Here is a 23683-nt window from a genome sequence, read left to right as displayed (position 1 = left end):
CATGTGTCCTAGGTTGTTATTATGAGGCACTTCAGAGTGCTCTCACCAGGCAATTACTCCAAGAGTTTAATGCTTTTAATCTAGAGTTATTATTAACTCCAAATCAGCCGTCCTTGAAAGCTTGATCCTGGGTCATGGTCAGAGAGAAAGGATGAGTTATTAGATGGAAATTGTCATCTAATTTAAAAGCCTTGGGATAATTACAAATATTTTGCTCGGAAGACAGGGAGATAGATTTTTCTCCACATCCAAACATTGCCATATAATGCAAATCATGGAATGCACTTTGGCTGCATCTACACTGCCATATGATGCAATTTTGAACTGCAGGGTAGCCCCATATAATGGAATTCAATGCAACTAAACTGCATTATATGATTTCACACTGACCATATAAGATCCAACCAAAGTGCATTCCATTATTTGTTTCATCACAATCTGAGGATGGAAACTGGGGGTTTGTCTATACTGGCAAAGAAAAATGGATTCACTCAAAACGAAAGACTATCATCAGCTATTTCCAGTGAATATCTTAATTTTCAGTGTTGGTTTCTTTGTTTGGTTTCTTTGTTTGTTTCCCCACTTTGGAAGCCACAGAGTGTCCCATGGCTTCATGAAATTCTAGATTGGGTCAGATTCGATCTGATTTTTTGCCTAATATGTAGGTTTCTTATACATATACAATGTTTTCAGAAGTTAGTTTTGTAGGAATCTGCCATATTTTTTTCTTGGAATGTTCTGGGTTTTGCAAGATCTCTAGCTTTTTTTGCCAAAGAGTGTTGGTGCCTCACTAACTACAACTCCCAGGATTCCATAGTATTTCATACAGTTAAAGTGGTGTCAAACTGCATTCATTCTACAGTGTAGATGAACTTTTACTTGTAAGTAATCCTCATAACACCATTGGGTTGCATGGCTAGTGTATGAAGGCCATCGATCAGGTCCCAGCTAAAGTGAAATTCAGCCAACCCTATTCACCCCCTTTGCATTGCAAAGTCAGTGCATTTCTATTTCTTTTAGTCAAGTAAAAGCTAAACCATCGAGATCCGAGGTGCGAAACCATGCTCATTCCAACATACAAATCAAATTGCATTGTGTTTTAAAGCTGACATTCGCCAAAGCCCTTCGGAGACACGTTTCCAAATTCAGATTGTTTCCTTGATGGCTCTGATGCTTTCAGGCTTTCAGTCCAGAGGGAAAGGGATCAAACCGAAGTGGGATCATTCTTTTGCCAGGTTTAAGAACACCATTAATTGCCTTGAGGTTTTAATCTGACAAGGCCTCTGAATTAATTTGTGCTCTTCATTTGACAACGTTATAGAAGGCCCCAAATAATGCAGAAGAACTCCTTCTTATGGATACATTTGCATGCATGTGATGAATATAAGGCTTTCTGCCCATTAAATATGCACTCAGTTTGCTTTGGTGATACCAGATAAAAATCCAGTGCTTATCAACCTCTAATGCTCTCCTAACTATCATTAAAGATTGCCTCTCCTTCTATAGAAAAGGAAGGAGTCTTTCACCAGAAGTGTCACACTGGAGGACCAAGAGGTTTCTAGACAAGGCCTCACTAGGAATCTCAAGGTCCTCCACACAAGACTTACTGGAAGTAAAGGGTGGTGGAAACTAGGGATGTGCACAATGACTGATTTGGAAGTTAAATCCCTGGAAACGGGGCAAGCAGGCAGTGGCAGGCAGAGAACGGCAATAACGGAGTGGGCAAAGGCCAGTTTTCGGTTGTATCGGCTGCATTCTGCACAGGTTTTTCCTCCCCCCCTCTTGAGCCTTGCCAGAGACAATCAGAAAAACAAAGCAGATCATGTCTTTTTGCAAAGCTGGCATTTGAGTGAAAGAGGTCATGCTAGCTAGCTCTGTGTCTCTCAGTGCCACTGCTTAGTGCTTAGGGAATGGATCGCTTGCAAAAGTACTGCAGTGCACATACACACACTCTTACACATAATAAATATAGGATAGCCAATATAGATGGCTTTTAAAAATGCATTAGAAAAATCCTTAAAATCAATGGATGACCCAAACGTTCTGAAACTTAGGGGGGTTTCAGTGGTAAATGTGTCCTCCAAGTGTAGCCATTTTCATCCCTATAGCCATAAATTTTGGTGATGGAAAGAGAAGCCTCACAATTTTCCCCATTGACACCAATGAGTCAGAGCTTCCTGAAACAAAAAAAGAGCTTCTGGCTGCCGAATTTGAGAAATGGCACTTTCCCCCTCTTGATTTCAGGAACTTCCTAGCCAAAAACAGAATCAAAAATGGGACCAGTTTTTCCTGAATTGCACACAGCCCTAGTGGAAATAGCAAAAATCAAATTCTAGATAAATATGGATCATAATGCCAGTGTAAATGGGCCCCAAGACAGACGATACTGGTATAGGGTGGCAGCAGTGTGTTTTTCCTATATTGTATTCTGCCTTGACTGGGACCATGGTTCGTTCTAGCCCAGTAACAGTCTACAACTCCCCAAAGATCTCAAGTGCAAACATTTCATAAAATACATTTGAGCTTGGGGATGTGCCTTTGCTGGACTGCATCTCACAGATGGTCAGGATGCCGGAGATGACATTGAAAAAGAAAGTTCCCCAAACTCTAGTTGAACCTTGGTTTCTGCTGGAGACAGAAGGAAATGGTTGCCATACGAAGAGTAACCACACAGAATGGGGCCTTCTTTTGCTATGGCAGGAGAACTCAAAGCACAGCCATGTTCTCAAGAAAATATGTTCTTTTTTCTCAGTGACCACACTGCAACCTAGTATTAAATTTCAACAAAGACATTAAGACAACAGGGACAGAAATTTCCAGAAGCAACATATACCAGTAATAGCCAACTTGTGTCACCTCTTCTTGGCTACTGCTAGCCTGATGTGTATCATTATCTACACTGTAGGGTTAATGCAGTTTGGAACCACTTTGAATACCATGACTCCAAGACATAGAATCATGGGAATTTGAACTTGATAGTTTTCTCTGCCAAAGTGTGTTGGTGCCTCACCAAACTACATCTCCCAGGATTTTCTAGCATTGAGCCATGGCAGTTAAAGTTGTATCAAACTGCTTTCATCTAAATCTGTAGATTCACCTCTGGTCTATTGCGCACTCAGCAAGGATTTATTTCCCATCAGCCATCACTTGCTTCTCCTAAATCTGAACATAATACTGTAGCCACATTCATGCAAATGTGCTACATTTCTTTCCCCATAACGAAAAATGCATGAAGCAACTGAAAGAAATGAGTATCCATATTCAATGCTTTGGACCAGAAGAGTTTTGAAGTTTAGATTTCGATCAGATTTTGGAAACACCTATAATGAGATATTTTGGAGATGGGACCCAAGTCTAAACATAAAATTTATTGACTTTTCATGTGAACCTGATGCACAGAGCTGCAATGTAATTTCATACTATATTTTTAATAACTTTGTGCGTGAAACAAAATTTGTACACACTGAGCCCTCCGAAGGAAAGGAATCACTATCTGAGTCACTCATGTGGATCATTTCGGGATTTTGGATTTTGGAATTCCAGGTAGGGGATGCTCAATCTGTATTTTGTTTTTTGGGTTTTTTAACAAGACTAATGAAAAAACATTCTTAAAAAATAACAGCAAGAAAATTAGCTAATTCTAAGTGGGAAAACAATGGCTGAAATTACATGAAGGACATTTGGGAAACGTCTGTCCTTTGTGTGTTGCACCTTTAAAAGTTGAAGATGGTTGCTTCAATCAGTCCTAAAATCAATGGTAAAAAATGGGTGAAATGTATGCCTTTTTTCTGGCACTCTAAGTTGGCATTCACCCTTTCTTCATTCTTAGGGATTAGCAAACAGATGCTGTCATTTTGATCCCAGAGCTTGATGGGATCGTCCATCTTGTCCTCTTCCTCCAAACAGTCTTAAGCCCACGACGGTTGCCATGCCATTTCCGACAAATTTCGGCTTGAACCTGGAAAGTGAAAATAACACATGTTTTTACTCGAAAGTTATTGTTCAAGGTTCTTTTAATACAGGACAAAGGTGAGGCAGCATTGTCTTAGTAACATACACTAGGCCTTTCCATATGACATACTTGTAACACTTTGGTTCCATTTTATAACAGTTGTGGTTATATATATAACTACACACACACACACACACACACACACACACACACACACACATATATATATATATATATATATATATATATATATATATATATGGGGCCCCTGGTGGCACAGTGCGTTAAAGCGCTGAGCTGCTGAACTTGCGGACCAAAAGGTCCCAGGTTCAAATCCCGGGAGTGGAATGAGCGTCCGTTGTTAGCCCCAGCTCCTGCCAACCTAGCAGTTCGAAAACATGCAAATGTGAGTAGATCAATAGGTACCGCTCCGGCGGGAAGGTAACAGCGCTCCATGCAGTCATGCTAACCGTTGTCTATGGACAACACCGGCTCTTCGGCTTAGAAATGGAGATGAGCACCAACCCCCAGAGTCGGACATGACTGGACTTAACGTCAGGGAAAACCTTTACCTTTAATATATATATACTCTCTCTCTCTCTCTCTCTCTCTCTCTCTCTCTCTATATATATATATATATATATATATATATATATATATATACAAACACATACATCTGCTGCAATTAGGGGCACTATACCACTGCAAACGTGAAAAGTTACAAATAAAAATATCCTATTTTTTAATCTGAGATAACACCAAAACAGGTGTTGTTGTTGTTGAGAGGCTTCCCCCCCTAAGAATATCTAGATCCTTCCACGTGGCTCTATGGTCAATTTCCATAGCCACACTGAAAGACCTACGGATTCCTAGATAAAACATTGCAATCAAATCAATGAATGATCAAATCTGCAGCAGTCGTATTTGCAAATGTGAAGGTTCAACTGTATTTAGACATTAGATCTGTTTTAGGGTGTAATACAGGTACTGAACAATGGCTTAAGACTAAACTATATCAGCCTCCTCAATTTATAAAACTCAGAAGAATCAGAGATTTTAGGGGAAGGACCAAAGATCCTTCAACCCCACACATTCTGACACATATATGGTGGGCTCTACTCATTCTTTTCCAGAGTAACCTGTTAAAATTCAAGAGGGAGGAGAAGAAGCAATACTTTCCGCAACCACTAGATGGCAGTCTCACATAATGAAAATTTGCAGAACCACACCAAGGAATTACTGGCTTTCCCAAATTTGTCTTAACATTTTAATCCTGAATCATGCTAGCTTTCTTTCTCTGGAGGTCATGGAGATACCATGGAATAGCTTTCCTCTGTTGAGACAAAGTTGTTCATTCGGATGAAAATCATAATGAAGGCAATATAACGCAGTGTCCTTACCTCTTGATTTAGGAAACAGTATAGGACAGCGACAATCAAGCCCTAAGAAGAATAAATGAAAATGGTCAATGATTAAATAATATGACTTAACAAACAGGCATTCTGGCATTGTTTACTTGGATTCCAGTTCCTTGCAGACAGCCAATTCTCTTACACCAGAAGCGACTTGGAGTTTCTCAAGTGGCTCCTGACACAAAAAAATGGGGTATGGACATTCTGAAAATGGTGATAGCCAAATTTGACCTCCTTGTATCTCTTATAAGTTAATCTCAGTCACTAAATCTTGGTAAAACAAGATTAAGGTGGGCGATACCTTGGACTCCAACTGCTGAGATAAAGGGATTCTAATGATTACCTTCTTTTTTCATTAAAGATACTATATGATGTGAATTTTGCATTAGAAGATTTTTTTTAATATTTATAGATGCACATGTCCTTCTAAAGTAAGTTCCTACAACCTCAAATTTAACTGATGCACAATATGGTGGGATCCCATCTTTGACCTTGAAGTATGCTCAACATGGAGTATCAAACATTGGATACATCATGTTGAATATCAATTATACTAATACGTGAAGGTCAAACATGGGATCCAACCATGCTGAGCATTCTTTGCAATCTGTGTTTGAACTTGAAGAATAAATATTCTAGCAAAGATCAAGTAGTCATCATCTTGTCACTCAGTGGCCAGATCTTACTGCTTTGCCAATTCATGAATGTGGATTTTGTGCGATAACGCTACCCCATTTAGTACATATTCATGTGTATATCCTTAGAATTACACTAGAAGACCAAGAGATTTCTAGAAAGACCATATTTATCAAATTTGCATATAATCAAATCCAAAAAATGTAAATCACAAATGCAGAAGACCAACTGTACATTGATATTACATATAGAGTTAGAGAATGTACCGTATATACTCGAGTATAAGCCGACCCGAATATAAGCCGAGGCACCTAATTTTACCACCAAAAAACTGGGAAAACATTGACTCCAGTATAAGCCGAGAATGGTAAATTTCAGAAATAAAAATAGATACCAATAAAATTACACTAATTGAGGCATCAGAAGGTGAAATGTTTTTGAATATTTACATAAAATTGTAATTTAAGATAAGGCTTTCCAACTTTGATTAAATCATCATTCTCATCTTCTTCAATGTAAATGTGCTTATGTATCCTTTTAATAATAATAGAGTAAAATAATAAATGTAATAAGACTAACAAATACAGTAAAATAATAAATGCAATAATAGAGTAAAATAATAAATGTAGTAACAATAATAATAATATCAGAGTGAAATAATAAATGTATTAATAGTAATAAAATAGAGTAAAATAATAAATGTAATAATACCAATAATAATAAATGTACCAAAAATACTCGAGTATAAGCCAACACAAATATAAGCTAACCAAGACCCTCACCTGAGTATAAGCTGAGGGGGGGGGGGGGGGGGATTTTCAGTCCTAAAACTGGGCTGAAAAACTAGGCTTATACTCGAGTATATACAGTATATTATATATAGAATTATAAAATTACATGGACACATACGTATCTATATATATAAAAGAGTGATGGCATCAGGGCAGCGGACAAAACAACAAAACTACAGGCCCCCCAACCTCGAAATTTGACAACACAACCCATCATCCACAGCTCTAGGTTGATACAACAAAAAGAAAAGAAAAATAAAGTCCTAATTAGAGGGAGAGGAATAATTGTTTTTATCCAATTGCTGCCAGTTTGAAGGCTAAGCTCCACCCACTAGCAACCTACTCAGCCCAGGGGACAGGCACAGTTAGGCCTCACTTAGGCTTCTTCCACAGATTATCAGATTTTAACTGGATTATATGGCAGTGTAGACTCAAGGCCCTTCCACACAGCTATATTACCCATTTAGAATCTTATATTATCTGCTTTGAACTGGATTATCTTGACTCCACACTGCCAGATAATTCACTACAGCTGTGTAGAAGGGGCCTCAGATAATCCAGTTCTAAACAGATAATATAAGATTATAAATATACAGTAGAGTCTCACTTATCCAGTCCAACCCAATTCTGCCATGCAGGACACAATCCAAGCACTCCCAACAGATGGCCACCTAGCCTCTCAATACTAATACTAATAATAATAATAATAATAATAATAACAACAACATCATACAATCCTAAGGTTTGGAGTGATCCCTAAGGATCATCCAGATCAACTTCCTTCTACCATGCAGGAGGACACAATCCAAGCACTCCTGACAGATGGCCATCCAGCCTCTACATAATAATGATGAAGAAGAAGATGATGATGATGATAATGATAATAATAATAATAATAATAATAATAATAATAATAGAAGCATAGAATCCAAGAGTTTGGAGAGACCCCTAAGGGCCATCCAGCCCAACTCTTTCTACTATACAGCAGGACACAATCCAAGCATTCACAAGACATGGACAACGTATAAATACTATACAATATTACACAGGGACATAGACCCCCTCTACCCTCACCACTTTCACAGTACACAATCAAATGCATACTAAAGATAAAGACAACCATACAACAGACATTCAATACCACCACTACCTCAACAAGTTCTCACCAACACCACCAGACAACGCCACAGCAACGCGTGGCCGGGCACAGCTAGTATTATATATAATATTAAATATATTCATTTATGCGTTTTAAGAATCCAATTAAAATTGAAATTCAGGTAAGAAAAATATCACACTTTACCTGGAACGATCCAATACAGAGCTCCAAGTAAAGACGGAGCTCCACGTTGGTGTATTCAGGTAGAAAGTTGAAGATGATGTAGTGAGTCCCAAACAATGGGATGAGGAGCAGAGTTGACTTGGAAAGACGCCTAAAATGAGGAAATAAATTCAGAATGGGAAAAGGAAATTAAAATTATGCCTATTGTGCCTTTAGTCATAACAGCCACGAGATGGCGACCATAACATGAGATTCAATGACTACACATTTTTGTATAATGTCTGCTTCTGATTTGCACACATTATACAAACATTTACATTGGTCTTCCACAAATCCATTGATAAACATTGGGTGACACAAACTTTTTGCATGCAAAAAAGATATCGACCATTCAATCTATCTATCTATTCATGTCTTGATCGATTTTGAACTCTTTCCCAAGGCCTCTTGTCCAACAATGCTGTCACATGGTTCTCCTGTCACTCCTTTGTGTTGGCCAATTGGACTCAATTACCTGTATTGAGATGAGTTGTTGAAATTGATTTGTCTTGGGTCCAATTTTTTCAGCAGGATTCGGATGATGTTGATGAAAAGAATGAAGTTCACCTGTCCCATGGGTTTACAAAGGTGGTGGTCATGGTGGAGAAAGAGAGAGAAAGGGAGACAGAAAAAGAGAGGGAGAAAATGAAAGAGAAGATACATCTAAATTTCAACTAAATTTGGAAACTAATTGGTTTGACATTTCATTTTAGATCTTAATTTAAATCGCTTGTTTAAAACCAAGATCTACACTCAAGGTCAGATAAACACATAGTACCATGGGTTGCTGTGAGTTTTCCAGTCTGTATGGCCATGTTCCTGAAGCATTCTCTCCTGACGTTTCACCCACATCTATGGCAGGCATCCTCAGATGTTGGGAGGTATATCTAGGCAAGTGGGGTTTATATATCTGTGGAAGGTCCAGGGTGGGAGAAGGAACTCTTGTCTGTTGGAGGCAAGTTTGAATGTTGCAATTAATCACCTTGATTAGCATTCAAAAGCCTTGCAGCTTCAATGTCTGGCTGCTTCCTGCCTGGGAGAATCCTTTGTTGGGAGGTGTTAGCTGGCCCTGATTGTACCTGTCTAGAATTCCCCCCTTTTTCTGAATATTGTTCTTTATTTACTGTCCTGGTTTTAGAATTTTTTAAATACAGTAGAGTCTCACTCATCCAAGCTAAACGGGCCGGCAGAAGCTTGGATAAGCGAATATCTTGGATAATGAGGGATTAAGGAAAAGCCTATTAAACATCAAATTAGGTTATGATTTTACAAATTAAGCACCAAAACATCATGTTATACAACAAATTTGACACAAAAAGTAGTTCAATATGCAGTAATGTTATGTTGTAATTACTGTATTTACGAATTTAGCACCAAAATATCACGATATATTGAAAACATTGACTACAAAAATGGCTTGGATTGTCCAGAAGCTTGGATAAGCGAGGCTTGGATAAGTGAGACTCTACTGTACTGGTAGCCAGATTTTGTTCATTTTCATGGTTTCCTCCTTTCTTTTGAAATTTTCCACTTTGCTTGTGGATTTCAATAGCTTCTCTGTGTAGTTTGACGTGATTGTGAGAGTGGTTCATTTCCATTTCTGTGTTCTCAAATAATATTCTGTTGTCCAGGTTGATTCATTAAGTGCTCTGCTATGGCTGACATCTCTGGTTAAGTTAGTCTGCAGTGTCTTTCATGTTCCTTTATTCGTGTTTGGGCGCTGTGTTTGGTGGTTTGATGGTTTCAGATATAAAACAATCAGGGCCAGCTAACACCTCCGAACAAAGGATTCCCCAGGCAGGAATCAGCCAGGGCTTGAAGATGCAAGGCTTTTCAATGCTAATCAAGGTGATTAATTGCAACATTCACACTTGCCTCTAACAGACAAGAGTTATTTCTCCCACTCTGGACATTATTCCACAGATATACAAACCCCACTTGTCTAGTTTCCAACAGACTTCACAACCTCTGAGGATGCCTGTCATAGATGTGGGTGAAACATCAGGAGAGAATGCTTCTGGAACATGCCTATACAGCCCAGAAAACTCAGAGCAACCCAGTTTTCAGCACAATGTGCTATTTTCAGGAGACACACAAAATGAAGAATATGTCACTCTCAACCATGAATCCTTCTTACCAGTGTTTTCCAACAGGCTTTTCAACCATTTGTGGATAATTTCAAATATTATTTCCACCTCTACTATGAACACGCTCCATTCTTTGGTCTACATTTCATCTCAAGCGTATATACAGATGCTGCCCTTGTTATTAAAGTCACAAATCTTTAACATAGATTTGTACAAAAGTTTTTAACATTACACATACCCCAACAGAAACGATGATGGGTCCTTTAATAAGCCACCAGTAAGGAGAACCTTGGTAGACATCCCAGCATCTGAAAACAGAATGCAGTAGTTCAAACAAATACACATTTGCAGATAAACATATACCAGTGTGGTGTGGTGATATACAGGTTGGAAAAAGGTGCTGCCTACTCAGGAAACATTTGGTTGTACTTCTGCACATATTAGCAATAATTGCTTTTTCTCTCTCCTTGTTGCAGCTGGACACTATCTGGATATTCGGCATTCGTCCCAGCCAGTTAAAGTCTGAAAGATTGCAAACTTGCCTTTGGATTGGATTGGGGCGCATTGCACAAGGAGGACCAAATATCCCCTTTTGCAATGAAGGTTAAAAGATCTACATTGCAGAGAGTCACAGGCAACATGAGGCATGTCTACACTGACCATTTAATGCACCATAAACACATGCTGAAGCACATTTTAAGCCCTTTAAATTGGGATAAGTAAGGTTGGTGTATACTCTGAAATAAAGCCCTTAATGCACATCAACACACTCTAGTATGAATCACATTGTATGGTGAAAGCAACTCTGCAAAATGATGCTGTGCACAGTGTGCAGACACCAGAAGCTTTCCACTGATCCCCACATGTACATTAAAGTGGTGGTAATTGGAAAAAACTTGCATTCTCCATATCTGTTAATAGACGGATACTGTGGACCCTGGAACCAGTTTGAGGCCATAATCTGGCTCTCAAACTAGTTCCAGAACTTTCAATGTAATCATCTGCATGATGAACCTGCTTCGTTCTAAGCTATTTCACTCCAAATTAAGTGGTCAGTGTAGATGCACACTCAAATGCTTTCCAGTCTCTTTCCAGCATGTGCCACCCACATCCTTTTAGGACTCTGAGAAGAAATTATTACTCACAGAGTGTCTTCAAAGTGCACCTTAACCAATACCCACAGGATGGTAAAAAATGTTGGCACACCTGTAGAAATGAAAAGAGAATACAACTATGTTTATCAATGCACCCATCCATGCCTTCTTCAAAATTGTATACTTCCTTCAAGATTATATATAACACTAGCTTTGCCCGGCCACGCGTTGCTGTGGCTTATGCTTTCAGAGTGTTGTTCTTTATTTACTGTCCTGATTTTAGAGATTATATTGTTCTGTATTATTATATCACAGTAATTATTACATATTATATTGATAATCTTATATTATCTGCTTAGAACTGGATTATATGAGGCCCCTTCTACACAGCTCTATAAAATGCACACTGAAGTGGATTATATGGCAGTTTGGGATCAAGATAATCCAGTTCAAAGCAGATAATATAAGATTATAAATGGGTTATATAGCTGTATGGAAGGGCCTTGAGTCTACACTGCCATATAATCAAGTTAAAATCAGATAATCTGTATTTTATAGGCAGTGGGGAAGAGGCCTAAGTGAAGCCTAACTCTGCCTGTCCCCTGGGCTGAGTGGGTTGCTAGGAGGCCAAGTGGGCGGAGCTTAGCCTTCTAACTGGCAGCAATTGGATAAAAACAATTATTCCTCTCCCTCTAATTAGGACTTTATTTTTCTTTTCTTTTTGTTGTATGAACGTAGAGGCATGGATGAGGGGTTGTGCTGCCAAGTTTAGTGTTTCTGGGATGTGTACTTTTGTTGTTTTGTCCTAGGCCGAAATTTCATTACCCTTTTATATATATAGATCTGTCAACCTGGAATGGTTGGAACACAGCCAAAGAATATTCCCACATTTTGTAACTGTGACAAACAATACCTGAGCAGTGGTAACACACTAGAACATCTGGTCAACACATATTGCTATCTGATCTGAGATTTTTGTGAAATTTTAATTTGTTGAGAAAGAGAAAGAGAGAGAGAACATTCTTTAAAAATTTGGAATATAGTAAACTTTGAACAAAAACAAGCTTACCCCAACCAAAGAGAACTAGCCACCAGAAATATTTTCGTCCATAGGGAATATATGTAAGGAGCAGGCAATTGAGATGAAGGGCTTCGACCAGTAGCCACATGAAATTGGCCATTGTGAAATAATGGCTGAAAACCACGGAGATCTTGCATTCAGTCTACAGGTGAGGAAAAGTGAAAATGTGAATTAGTCAGTTCATTTGCCCAGTATGGCTTCGTACAAAGATATCCCTCACAGTATTTCTTGATACCACAGTTGGGATCCTACCATCAACAGACCCAAAATCATCTGGGTTGGACTGACACAATTTTTATTTTTCCAATTAATCCAGTTGATGTTCCCCTGGATTTCAAGTATGGGAAGGGAGCAAAGCAGGGAAAACAGCCATTCTGCACATGAGGAGATTGTGGAGCACCAACAATGTGATGGAACCTGGTACAACTTTCACAAAGAACCCAGAACAATGGAGGTGATAATTCAGTGGTCCTTCCAGTTATTTTACTAGTTCATATCAAGGGGAAGTACTGTGTTCATGCACTGACTAGGAACTGCTAGTAACAGGGCACTGCAGGTGCTTACAAGCCAAGTATTGATATGTTATTGCTTGTTGATTACATGACTTTAAGTCAACTTTGACTTATGGTGACCATGTAAATGGCAGACTTCCAAGTCCTCCTATTCTCTACTGAAGTCTTGCAGACTAAGGGCAACCATGACATCTCTGGTGGAATCTCACCATAGAACATGGTCTTCCTCTACTTTACCAAGCATTATTGTCTTTTCTATTACGTTCTGTCTTCTCATGATATGGTCACAGTATGACAATCTCAGTGTAGTCAACTTGGCTTCTAAGGAGGTTTCATACTTGATTTCTTCTAGGACCCATTTATTGGTCCTTTTGGCAGTTGATGGCATCTGCAGAAATCTTCTCCAACACGTTTCAAATGACTGCATTTTCTTATCCTCTTTCTTCACTGCCCAGTTTCCACAACCATACATAGAAATGGGGGAGATAGTGGCATTGGCTTAAGTATTCTGTGATATATCTTTATACTTCAATATCTTGTCTAATCCTTCATAGCATCCTTTCCAAGTCCAAGTCTTCTTTCAGTTTCTTGACTGTGGTTTCCAATCTGATTAATGATTGAGCAGCCAAGATATAGAAAAACGTAAACGATTTCAGTGTCTTCATGGTTTGCTTCAAAGTTGTGTTAAATATCTGTGGTCATTATTTTTGTTTTCGTAATGTTCAACTGTAAACCTGCGTTCGCACTTTCTGCCTTGACTTTCTCCAAAGTTTTGCTATTTTCTGCTAGCAGTATAATGCCATCTGCCTATCTTAAATTGTTGATGTTCCTTCCTCCAGTTTTCATGCCTGTGTCTTCCAAATCTAATTCTGTTTTGGCATGATATTTTCATCACATAATCTAAACATATAGGTACAGATTTTGTACACCAGAATGGGACTAGGGCAATGCCCATAGGAATTTAGCCATAATCTGCTGCCCTTTGCATCCTAGGATAAGATTCCTTTTTAAACTCAGCATACCGTGGAAAAGCTACAGTAGTCAATGTTTTCTGTTTGGAAAAGAACTGCATCCTTGATGAAGATAGCAACAGCTTTCAGGATGAAGGTGAGAAAGAGGTGGATGTGGATATAATTTCTAGGGCAACGGAGTCTCCTGAAGAGAAAGGAACAGAAGTATTTAAAGGCTGGAAAAATTCTCATTTGAAATTGCTATCGATAATATTATGATGTACCTTACAGGTAAGAAAAGAATGTTATATGTATGTGATATATGAGTATTAATCTTCATTTGTTTAATGCTAGCATGCATGCAATGTCAAGAGTTGGTTCACATTTTGAAATTGTTCAGTCTGGTATGCAAAAGCAAAAATAAAGATTTGAACCTCTGTTTTCCAGCCTCTATACCCTATATTTGAGTGAAGTGTGTTAAAGCACTGAGCTGGAGACCGAAAGGTCCCAGGTTCAAACCCTGGGAGCGGCATGAGCAGCTGCTGTTAGCTCCAGCTCCTGCCAACCTAGCAGTTTGAAAACATGCCAATGTGAGTAGATTAATAGGTACCACTCCGGCGGGAAGGTAACGGCGCTCCATGCAGTCATGCCGGCCACATGACCTTGGAGATGTCTATGGACAACGCCGGCTCTTCGGCTTAGAAATGGAGATGAGCACCAACCCCCAGAGTCAGACATGACTGGACTTAACGTCAGGGGAAACCTTTACCTTTACATATACCCTATATTGCTATTATTGTTCCTCCCAGAATTCATGTAGATTTACTATTTAATCAATCAGTGATCAGAGGGTCTTCAATTCTCTAGTTAACCCTAACTAGTTATGGTAACCTAACTCTGGTTAATCTTAACTAGAGAGGCATTTAATCAATTGAATTGTCAATGTCTTGACTCAAGATTCAATAGCTGACTCAAAAGGTCCATGTAATTTACCGATAGGATGAAACCATAACTGCTATAATTACATGGATAAATAAATGCATTATATGCCCCACCTGAACTAGTCAATCAATCAATCAATCAAAACTTTATTATAGTCCAAAGACCTAACCTGCTCAGTGACAAAAGGTGCACAACTTGCAAGCAGACCAACAAACTGATAAGACCAACTAAACAAACACAGTTCTTGAGGGCCCTCTTCCACTTCCCCAGATGTGTGCCATCCTTTGTCTTGCTGTTAGAATCCAGGGAAATCCTCCGGTCAACAAGAGCTTGGTGGTGGGCCCTTAAATATTGCTTTAAAGGCAGTGTTTTCAGACTGGACTCAGGTCTGATTCACCTTCTAGCCCAGGATGATTACACTAGCAACTGGTCCAAACTTAACTCTTAAAAAGCCTCTTCTATTGGCCTATCTTCATCTAGATTTTGATATGACACTTAAATTTATTAAACAAAGACTGTGACACATTGCTTTCTGTGAGCTGCATTCTCACTCATATGTTTCTTGTTCTCCAAGTGCCCTGAGTATACACTGTGTTGGGCCTCTCCAAGAAGCAAATTATCTTAAGAACTTGACTGTGGCCAAATATGACTGCCTAGTCTCTAAAGCAGTGGTACTCAACCTGTGATTAACCAGATGTTTTGGCCTTCAACTCCCAGAAATCATAACAGCTGGTAAACTGGCTGAGTTGTAGGCCAAAATATCTAGTGACTCACAGGTTCAGAACCACTGCTCTAAGTTAAGGTGCAATATGTTCCCATCTGAAGTGCTCCAAGGTAGATTTACAAGAGTCCCATATAGTGCAAGACTTTGCCCATGTAATAACCAGGATGTTGAATGCATGTGTCACGTTTTATTGCCCTGCTGTTTTAATAAGCAGGCTTGTCTACATATCTGAACTAGTCCCCCACCAATTCCTTTCATCAGAATCTTGTGATCATACCTGAATGCAACCAGGACTGTAACAGCCAATACAAGAGAGATGATAGAGATACTGTAACCCACAGTGTAGATGGTTTTGACTGCTGAAAAGTAGGACATCTGGAATGGAGAGAAGTATGAACACTCAGGTGGAGATTTGGAAAAAAAGAAACCATTTGTCAGAGGTTTAAAAAAGGATGATGTCTGGAAATTACAAAACCAATAGGAAGAGAGGAGGCCACACTTCAGAAGATCATGGGTCAGTGTAGATGTACCCTCTCTTAAGAGAAGGAATTAATTAATTCGTTCTTTCTCTGTTCCTGTGCTTAATTCAAAGGGTTGCTGAGAACATGAAGTAAGCTATGCATGCCACTATAATTTCCTTTGAGGAAAGATGTGATAAATAAATAACCCCAGCAGCCAAATCTTAGGGAGAAGCCTCTTTCTCAAAGGTGTCTGTCCCTCAGAGTCCCTTGCCATGGAGGCATCTCAAAGGCATCCTTTCTTGCCCTCTTCTTTCCTCTGCTTCCTTCAGATCTTAAGTTCTACTGTGTCTGCTAGGTCCATCATTCTACTTACTTCGTCAAGAATAACTTCATCTTCCACTGGACATGCAACAGAATACGGCGGGGAAATTTCAGACCAACCTTGTGCTGTGCAGCTTCTTTTGACGGAGCCTGTGAAACATAAGAGTCAACCACTGAGATGACTTCATCCATGTCAGAGAGATATCCAAAACCATCATCCTTCCATAGTTCAGTTCAAAAACATACATTTCTCTTATTTCACTATGGCATGTATGAAAGGAAAATATATTTTAAAAAATCAATATGAGATACCCATTTGAGCATTTTGGACATATTTGGTTCATTTTTCACTTTTCAGCACAAGATCTATTTTATAGCCTTTTATAAAACAAGTCTAACTTTGTAAAAGTTTCAAAAACAAGTATTAAAACGAGGAGGAAAAAATAATGATTAATTTTTTTAAGGTGGGAGCTGTCCAATAGGTCAAGATAGTCAGCAAAGGCAAGAACATTTGCTAGAATTTTTCCCCACTTTTAGCTGAGTAGATGGTTTCCTAAGTTCTTCATTAGGTAACTTTCCAAGTTCTTTCATTGCAAATATAGGAAGGGAAGCTATATAAACCAGCATCATAAGGAATACTCATGACCCATTTCAGAGATAACAGGAGATATTCCATCCATTCATTTCACATAGTGTGGAAACCTTAAGAGATAGCACATGGCCCACAAGGTGCATCTACATACAGACAGAGTTTATAGTTTCACTGCCATGGCTCAATAGTTTCTTGGCAAGAAAGATTTGTAAAGTTATATGATGTAGATTGTGATATGGAATCTTAGGCCTCATCTACATTGCCATATAATCCAGTTTCTGAATACAGAATATCTGCTTTAAGCAGGACCATATGATAGTGTAGTCTCTTCTAATGCATTTCAAAGCAGATAATCTGGGTCCAGAAACTGGATTAAATAGCAGTGTAGACCCAGCCTTAGCTATACATAGCAAGAAAATCCAGCTGGTCCCTTCCAAGTATAAGCCTTCTTACCTGGCTGCTTGGTGAAGTGGAGGAGGATACCTGGACAGGTAAAGGTGAGAGTTTGTCCAGGACTTGCATTTGGCCAGCACAGAAGGTGGTCCCACATTGTTTTACAACCTCAAAGAAGAAGAAAAACATGTTAAAATCTCACCCATTTGTGCTGGAAATGCACATAGAAAAACTGGATCACACTAAGTCTTGGTAGAGTGATAAATCCAGGGAGGGTTTCCATCCTGAACTTTAAAAGAGTTGTCCAAGATTAGAGAGGGAAATGATATTCAAAAGTATTTGAAAAATGGATAGAAAACATGTTTTCTGAGTGTTGAGAAGCTCTGACACATAGAATTCTGAACTGATGAGATTTTTCACAATTTGGGACTTTTTTGCACAAAAGTCCCATACCTCACAACCTCTGAGGATGCCTACCATAGATGTGGGCAAAACGTCAGGAGAGAATGCTTCTGGAACATAGCCATATAGCCTGGAAAACACACCCCAAAGTCCCATTTGATTGTTTTTCATTGAAAAAAGCATTTTATGTGCAGGGAACATAATTTTTGCTTAAAAAATAAAATGCACAGAGACGGACGGACGGACGGACGGACGGACGGACGGATGGACGGATGGACAGATGGATAGATATAGATAGATATAGATAGATAGATAGATAGATAGATAGATAGATAGATAGATAGAGATAGATAGATAGATAGATAGATAGAGATAGATAGATAGATAGAGATAGATAGATAGATAGATATAGATAGATAGATAGATAGATATAGATAGATAGATAGATAGATAGATATAGATAGATAGATATAGATAGATAGATATAGATAGATAGATATAGATAGATAGATATAGATAGATATAGATAGATATAGATAGATAGATATAGATAGATAGATATAGATAGATAGATATAGATAGATAGATATAGATAGATAGATATAGATAGATAGATATAGATAGATAGATAGATATAGATAGATAGATATAGATAGATAGATAGATAGATAGATAGATAGATAGAGATAGATAGAGATAGATAGAGATAGATAGAGATAGATAGAGATAGATAGAGATAGATAGATAGATAGATATAGATAGATATAGATAGATATAGATAGATATAGATAGATATAGATAGATATAGATAGATATAGATAGATATAGATAGATATAGATAGATATAGATATAGATAGATATAGATAGATATAGATAGATATAGATAGATATAGATAGATATAGATAGATATAGATAGATATAGATAGATATAGATAGATATAGATAGATAGATAGATAGATAGATAGATAGATAGATAGATAGATAGATAGATAGATAGATATGTGGTTTAACCTAAGGAACATTACACATCCTCAGCCTCCTAGAAAGGTAATGTAAAAGCTATTCTAAAGAAACTGACAATAAAATCTTAGAAGTGGGCATTCATAGGTTGGCACCTACTTGAAGGTACTGTACTTAACAACAACAGAGTAAAGATAGGTAGGTAGATGTCAATGTTTTCCAGATTCCTCTACTACCAAATACCTGCTGTTTCATTCTTCTCCTGGTGAATCTCCCTTAGGCAATCACTCTCATTTTTCTTCCACTCCATTATGGAATCACATTCTGGGTGAGATTGTCCAAGAATCTAGAAATTGAAATAAATTAAGATTCAGGCTCCTCTGCTCCAAATCCACCTTTGCCCCTTCTTCATATAATGAACCGACAAAATGGAAATCGAAACACTTATCTACTGTTGGTCCTCCACATTTACTTTGGTTAGAGGCACAGGACCTCCGTGAAAGTGAAAAAAAACTATAAAGATACCCTTTTTAAAAATCTAAGAGAACACCTCTCTAGATATCTCTCCTCCAGCAGAGGTTGACCATAGGTTTGGGCTGGAGGATCTAGAGCAGGCATGGGAACACTTCATCCCTCCAGGTGTTTTGGGTTTCAACTCACAATTCTTAACAGCTGGTAGGAACACAAGTAGACTTAATGTCAGGGGAAAACCTTTACCATATTAACCAAGTACTTAAACTTTTTAAAAAACATGAGCTCTTAGAGATCATAAACTTTTGGAAAACCAGAATCCCCATAACTTTTTGGAGAAAAATGGCATTCACAACCATTTGTAAAAGTATGATCTTCCAGAGAAGAGCCAATACTTGTTTGAGTAAAATATTCTGGTATATATTTATTGTTCTTTTGATTTTGCTTAATGTAGTGTATATTATCTTTTATTGTATTGTTTAATGTGTTATGATTTGTTGTTTTATTTATATTCTGTGATATTGTATTGTTCTGGGCATGGCCCCATGTAAACCGCCCCGAGTCCCCGTTGGGGAGATGGTGGCGGGGTATAAATAAAGATTATTATTATTATTATTATTATTATTATTATTATTATTATTATATTATTATTATTATTATTATTATTATTATTATTATTATTATTATTATATATCCACATGTACTTATGCAAGCCAATTTGACTTTAATTTGTTAGACTGATAACCTTGTTGTCTCTGACTTGTTGGGAACAGAGATTATGCCAATGCACACAATATATAGCAGATTTTCAGAAGTGTCTCTTTTCAGTGCCCAAAAACATCTACTCTCCCATAAAACACTGGGTTTCTATATCATGCTCTCAAGAGACAAAATAAAGTAGAATTCATTAAAAGTAACATATCTGGTTTACTCACAACCTTCATGTATTCAGCATACTGGCACATAACTTGTCAATCCAGTTACAGACAGATTTGAAGTAGTTTCTCTAGTCTCATCTTTCTTATAATCAATAGCAACATGAGTTTGCTCTTAACAGTCCAAAATCTAATAGAGTCTGAGATCTGAGCAGTCCCAGGTCTGATCATGTGGTCTTCAGCCCCTCCCACAATCTCAAGGAACATAGAGTAAAGGGAATGCTGCATATCAAAACATACATATACAGTAAGTGCACAGAATCATACACAAAACAAATTACTAATGGAACCTTGAAGAAGGTTGCTATTTCCAATATAAACGAGTTATACAATAAAGATAGCAAATGTGCAAATAGCAAATTTGTTTGGTTATAGACTCTTATGTAACCCAAACATACATTCTCAAGAGAACAAGATTAGCATGAACACTATTTGATGGTTGAGTACGTATCAAAAAGAAGACATAAAACTGAGTATTTTGGAAGCTGGTCATGACTTGGTTGGACTAAAGCTTTCCAGAGACTCCTAGCCAATGCCCACGCTGGGCAGGGATTGTGGAAGTTAGAGTCCAAAGGTGCATCTACACTACTAAAATAATGCAGTTTGACACCACTTTAACTATCATGGTGTCAAAAGCTATTCAATGCTATAGAATCCTTTGATTTGTAGTTTGATGAGCCACCAGCACTCAGTTAGCAAAGGACAAAAACCTTGTAAAATTACAACTCCCAGGTGCCCATAGCATTGAGCCATGGCAGTTAGAGTGATATCAAACCTATGGTGCAGTATAAATGCACCATAGGAAGGCTAATCACATACTAAAAATTACTGCAGGTGACTTTTTTGTTATATCCCTGCATTTAACCTTTTTTCTTACACTGCCTCTTTACAGGCCAATTAACATCATATGGGGTTTGGTAAATTCATTTTGTTCCAAGGATGCATCAATGAAAAGAAAATCATTTTACTGCAGGTTAAAAACAAAAGCAGAAACCACTCTGAAAAACACAAGACAGGTTCTCCTTTTAGAGGCTCTTCTTTGTCCCCTCCTCCCTATTTATGGCAGAATGCCATGAACCGGCAATGTTTTCCCCTCCCGTAATTCACACTGCATCCAGAATGATCAAAACATGCTGAAATTGACCTATTGAACAGGTGGCTCGCTTGATTCCAGGTCGTTCATTTCCACACCACAAGGATAAATATTCAGTGAGGTTTCAACATCTTTCCATTGTATCTTTTTGGAGTCATGCAGAGTGCAGAAGGCAATGGTTCTGCAAATGTGATTTCCCTCATTCATATTAACATCTTCCTGGCACTGAGTTGATAGCCAAGGATTTGGCTTGCTATTACAAGTCAATATACTGCAGCAACACCTGGCTTATCTCATCCATTCATTTCTATGGGTGCATCTCCACTGTAGACTTAATGCAGTTTGATCCTACTTTAACTGCCTTGGCTTGAGGCAATGAAATTCTGGAATTTGTAGTTTAGTGACACACCAGAACTCTTTGGCAGAGAATGCTAAAGGCCTTGTAAAACTATAAGCCCCAAGATCCTATAGCACTGAGCCATGGCAGTTCAAGTGGTATCAAACTGCATTAATTCTACAATGAAGATCCATCCAAAGTCTCTCATCCTGAGTAAGGAAGGATGTTTCTACATATCAATATGCTTTCTTGGGAGACAAATGCCAACTATTATTAGAATATATATATATGGTAAAGGTAAATGTTTTCCCCTGGCTTTTAAATCTAATTGTGTCTGACTCTGAGGGTTGGTGCTCATCTCCATTTCTAAGCCGAAGAGCCAGCGTTATCCGTAGACACCTCCAAGGTCATGTAGCCAGCATGACTGCATGGAGTGCTGTTACCTTCCCACCCGAGTGGTACCTATTGATCTACTCACGTTTGCATGTTTTCAAATTGCTAGGTTGCCAGAAGCTGGGGCTAACAGCGGGAGCTTACTCCACTCCCCAGATTCAAACCACCAACCTTTTAGTCAGCAAGTTCAGCAACTCAGCTGTGTAACCCGTTGTGCCACTAGAAGCTCTCTCTCTATATATATATATACATATACATACATATACATAGATTTAGAGCAAAAGGACCATTGCTATTGTCAGTTTTTAATTCTTGATTCGTTTTACACAAACACCTCAAAAACTGTAAAATACAGGGTCTTTACACCTATGTTATTTATGCAAAAAAAAAAAGTCTGAACATGGAATTCTCCAAAAATGTGGGGAAAGCCCTGCAAACTCACCAAACAGGCAGAGAAGTTTGGAAAAGTTTGCAATGAGAAAGCGAAATATGCAATATAGATACATATTGAGATCTCTCTCTCTAATAACTTCAATTGTAAAACCAAACCTAAAACTTGACTTCTGCACAAAAACGTACAGGAATAGCAGTGTTTGGACAAAATGACATATTAACTAGTTGAAAACATTTGAACTTGCATGCTGATGTTGAGCTTTGACCACCAATGTTGACAGTGTGTTTGCTGAAAGCCCAGCCCTTTATGGCAGAAAAGGCTAAAGACCTTGTAAAACTACAACTCCATAGCATTGAGTCACGGCAATTAAAGTGGTATCAAACTACACTCATCCTCCAGTGTACCTGCACCCTGGGCTTTCTCTTCTAGGCAAGATTACATAAAGAAGACACAAGGCAGTTAGTCACCAAATCGTACTGAGTTTGTGCTCCATACGCTACATTTCCCAAACCTGAGTCTTAAATAAGACTTTTTTCCACTTTTCCTTATATCTAGTAATTCTGGAAACAGAAACAGGCATTTATTCTTTATTGCACACCTCATTCATGAAAACTATTCACAACTGGGCAGTCAAACGAAATCCTGCAGCATCCCACCTGAGCACTTTCTGACAAATTGGCACATTGATTTCTCAGAAAATGTGAACCTGCAAAAGCAATCAAGGCAACTAATTTTTTCCAGCTCTTTACTTACCAGAGATGGCAAAACCAAGAAAAAAAAGACTTGGAACTCCAACAAGTTCGTGCTGCCGAAGTTGAAAAGCATCCCCCTTGAGAAATTGCAGTTTGCTTTCCTCATTGCTGCTGATCTAAAGCATTCGATGTTGGGCTCACAAATGGTACAGAATCAGGATGAAAGAGACTGGATCCTATTAACAGGTCTCTAGGCAGTTATTGACTTGGCTTCCACCTGTCTGCCGGAGCTGGTTGTTCTGAGAAATTTGCCCGTCGCTGAGAAAAAAGAGAGCCGGTTAGTGCCTCCGAAAGGTAAAGGGAATAATGCAAAAACGAGGGATGAGCGGACCTGGTTGAGTTAACCTCATTCATTTCAATCTAAGCAACCTGCAAGGGGCATGCGCAGGGAATATGTCAAGAGGGACAGCTGTTTGTTCTGGCTACCTGGGAGCCAGCGTGAAACAGTGAGCTGAACTTCAGATATTTGGGATTCATTCCCAATCCATCTTTGGGTATTTAAAAGGAAAACACTTGCAAAGAAATTGGGGCTGAGTATAGAGTATACTACATAGAGTATACTACTAGAAAATATATACCCTGTTTCCCCAAAAATAAGACATCCCCAAAAAATAAGACCTAGTAGAGGTTCTGCTGAATTGATAAATATAAGGCCTCCCCCAAAAGTAAGACCT

At 38.4% G+C, this 23683-nt stretch overlaps 1 protein-coding gene across 3 annotated transcripts; it reads right to left on the bottom strand.

Moving 5' to 3' along the window:
• Positions 1-3348: 3348 nt before the first annotated feature.
• ghrhr (growth hormone releasing hormone receptor) lies at positions 3349-23378 on the bottom strand. 3 transcript variants are annotated; one of them, XM_003221877.4, is made up of 13 exons: positions 23011-23378; positions 18878-18980; positions 17330-17437; positions 16337-16434; positions 15780-15877; positions 13909-14041; positions 12363-12516; positions 11345-11405; positions 10438-10507; positions 8588-8679; positions 8095-8224; positions 5353-5394; positions 3349-3958 (listed from the first exon to the last, which is right to left on the bottom strand). In XM_003221877.4, exons 1-13 carry the CDS (start codon positions 23113-23115, stop codon positions 3833-3835), a joined length of 1320 nt encoding a protein of 439 aa, XP_003221925.3. In that variant the 5' UTR covers positions 23116-23378; the 3' UTR covers positions 3349-3832. The 3 variants fall into 3 exon arrangements, with proteins under 3 accessions (XP_003221925.3, XP_016849710.1, XP_008110424.1); XM_016994221.2 differs by lacking the exon at positions 23011-23378 and adding an exon at positions 20041-20187; XM_008112217.2 differs by lacking the exon at positions 23011-23378 and adding an exon at positions 20044-20187.
• Between the last annotated feature and the right edge of the window lie 305 nt (positions 23379-23683).

Source organism: Anolis carolinensis, chromosome 6, assembly GCF_035594765.1.
Source record: "Anolis carolinensis isolate JA03-04 chromosome 6, rAnoCar3.1.pri, whole genome shotgun sequence".
NCBI classification, from domain to species: Eukaryota; Metazoa; Chordata; class Lepidosauria; order Squamata; family Dactyloidae; genus Anolis; species Anolis carolinensis.
The sequence above is the reverse complement of the archived record's forward strand: the minus strand, read 5'-3'. Positions and strand labels throughout refer to the sequence as shown.

What these genes read in the sequence shown, in the direction of transcription:
- ghrhr (XM_003221877.4), bottom strand. Translation starts at nt 23,115, where the DNA reads ATGAGGAAAGCAAACTGCAATTTCTCAAGGGGGATGCTTTTCAACTTC. An exon ending in CCATCATCGTTTCTGTTGGG is followed by an intron (nt 8,680 to 10,437) that starts GTATGTGTAATG and finishes CCCATGGGACAG; the next exon opens with GTGAACTTCATTCTTTTCAT. An exon ending in ACTGTTTCCTAAATCAAGAG is followed by an intron (nt 3,959 to 5,352) that starts GTAAGGACACTG and finishes TTCACTTTCCAG; the next exon opens with GTTCAAGCCGAAATTTGTCG.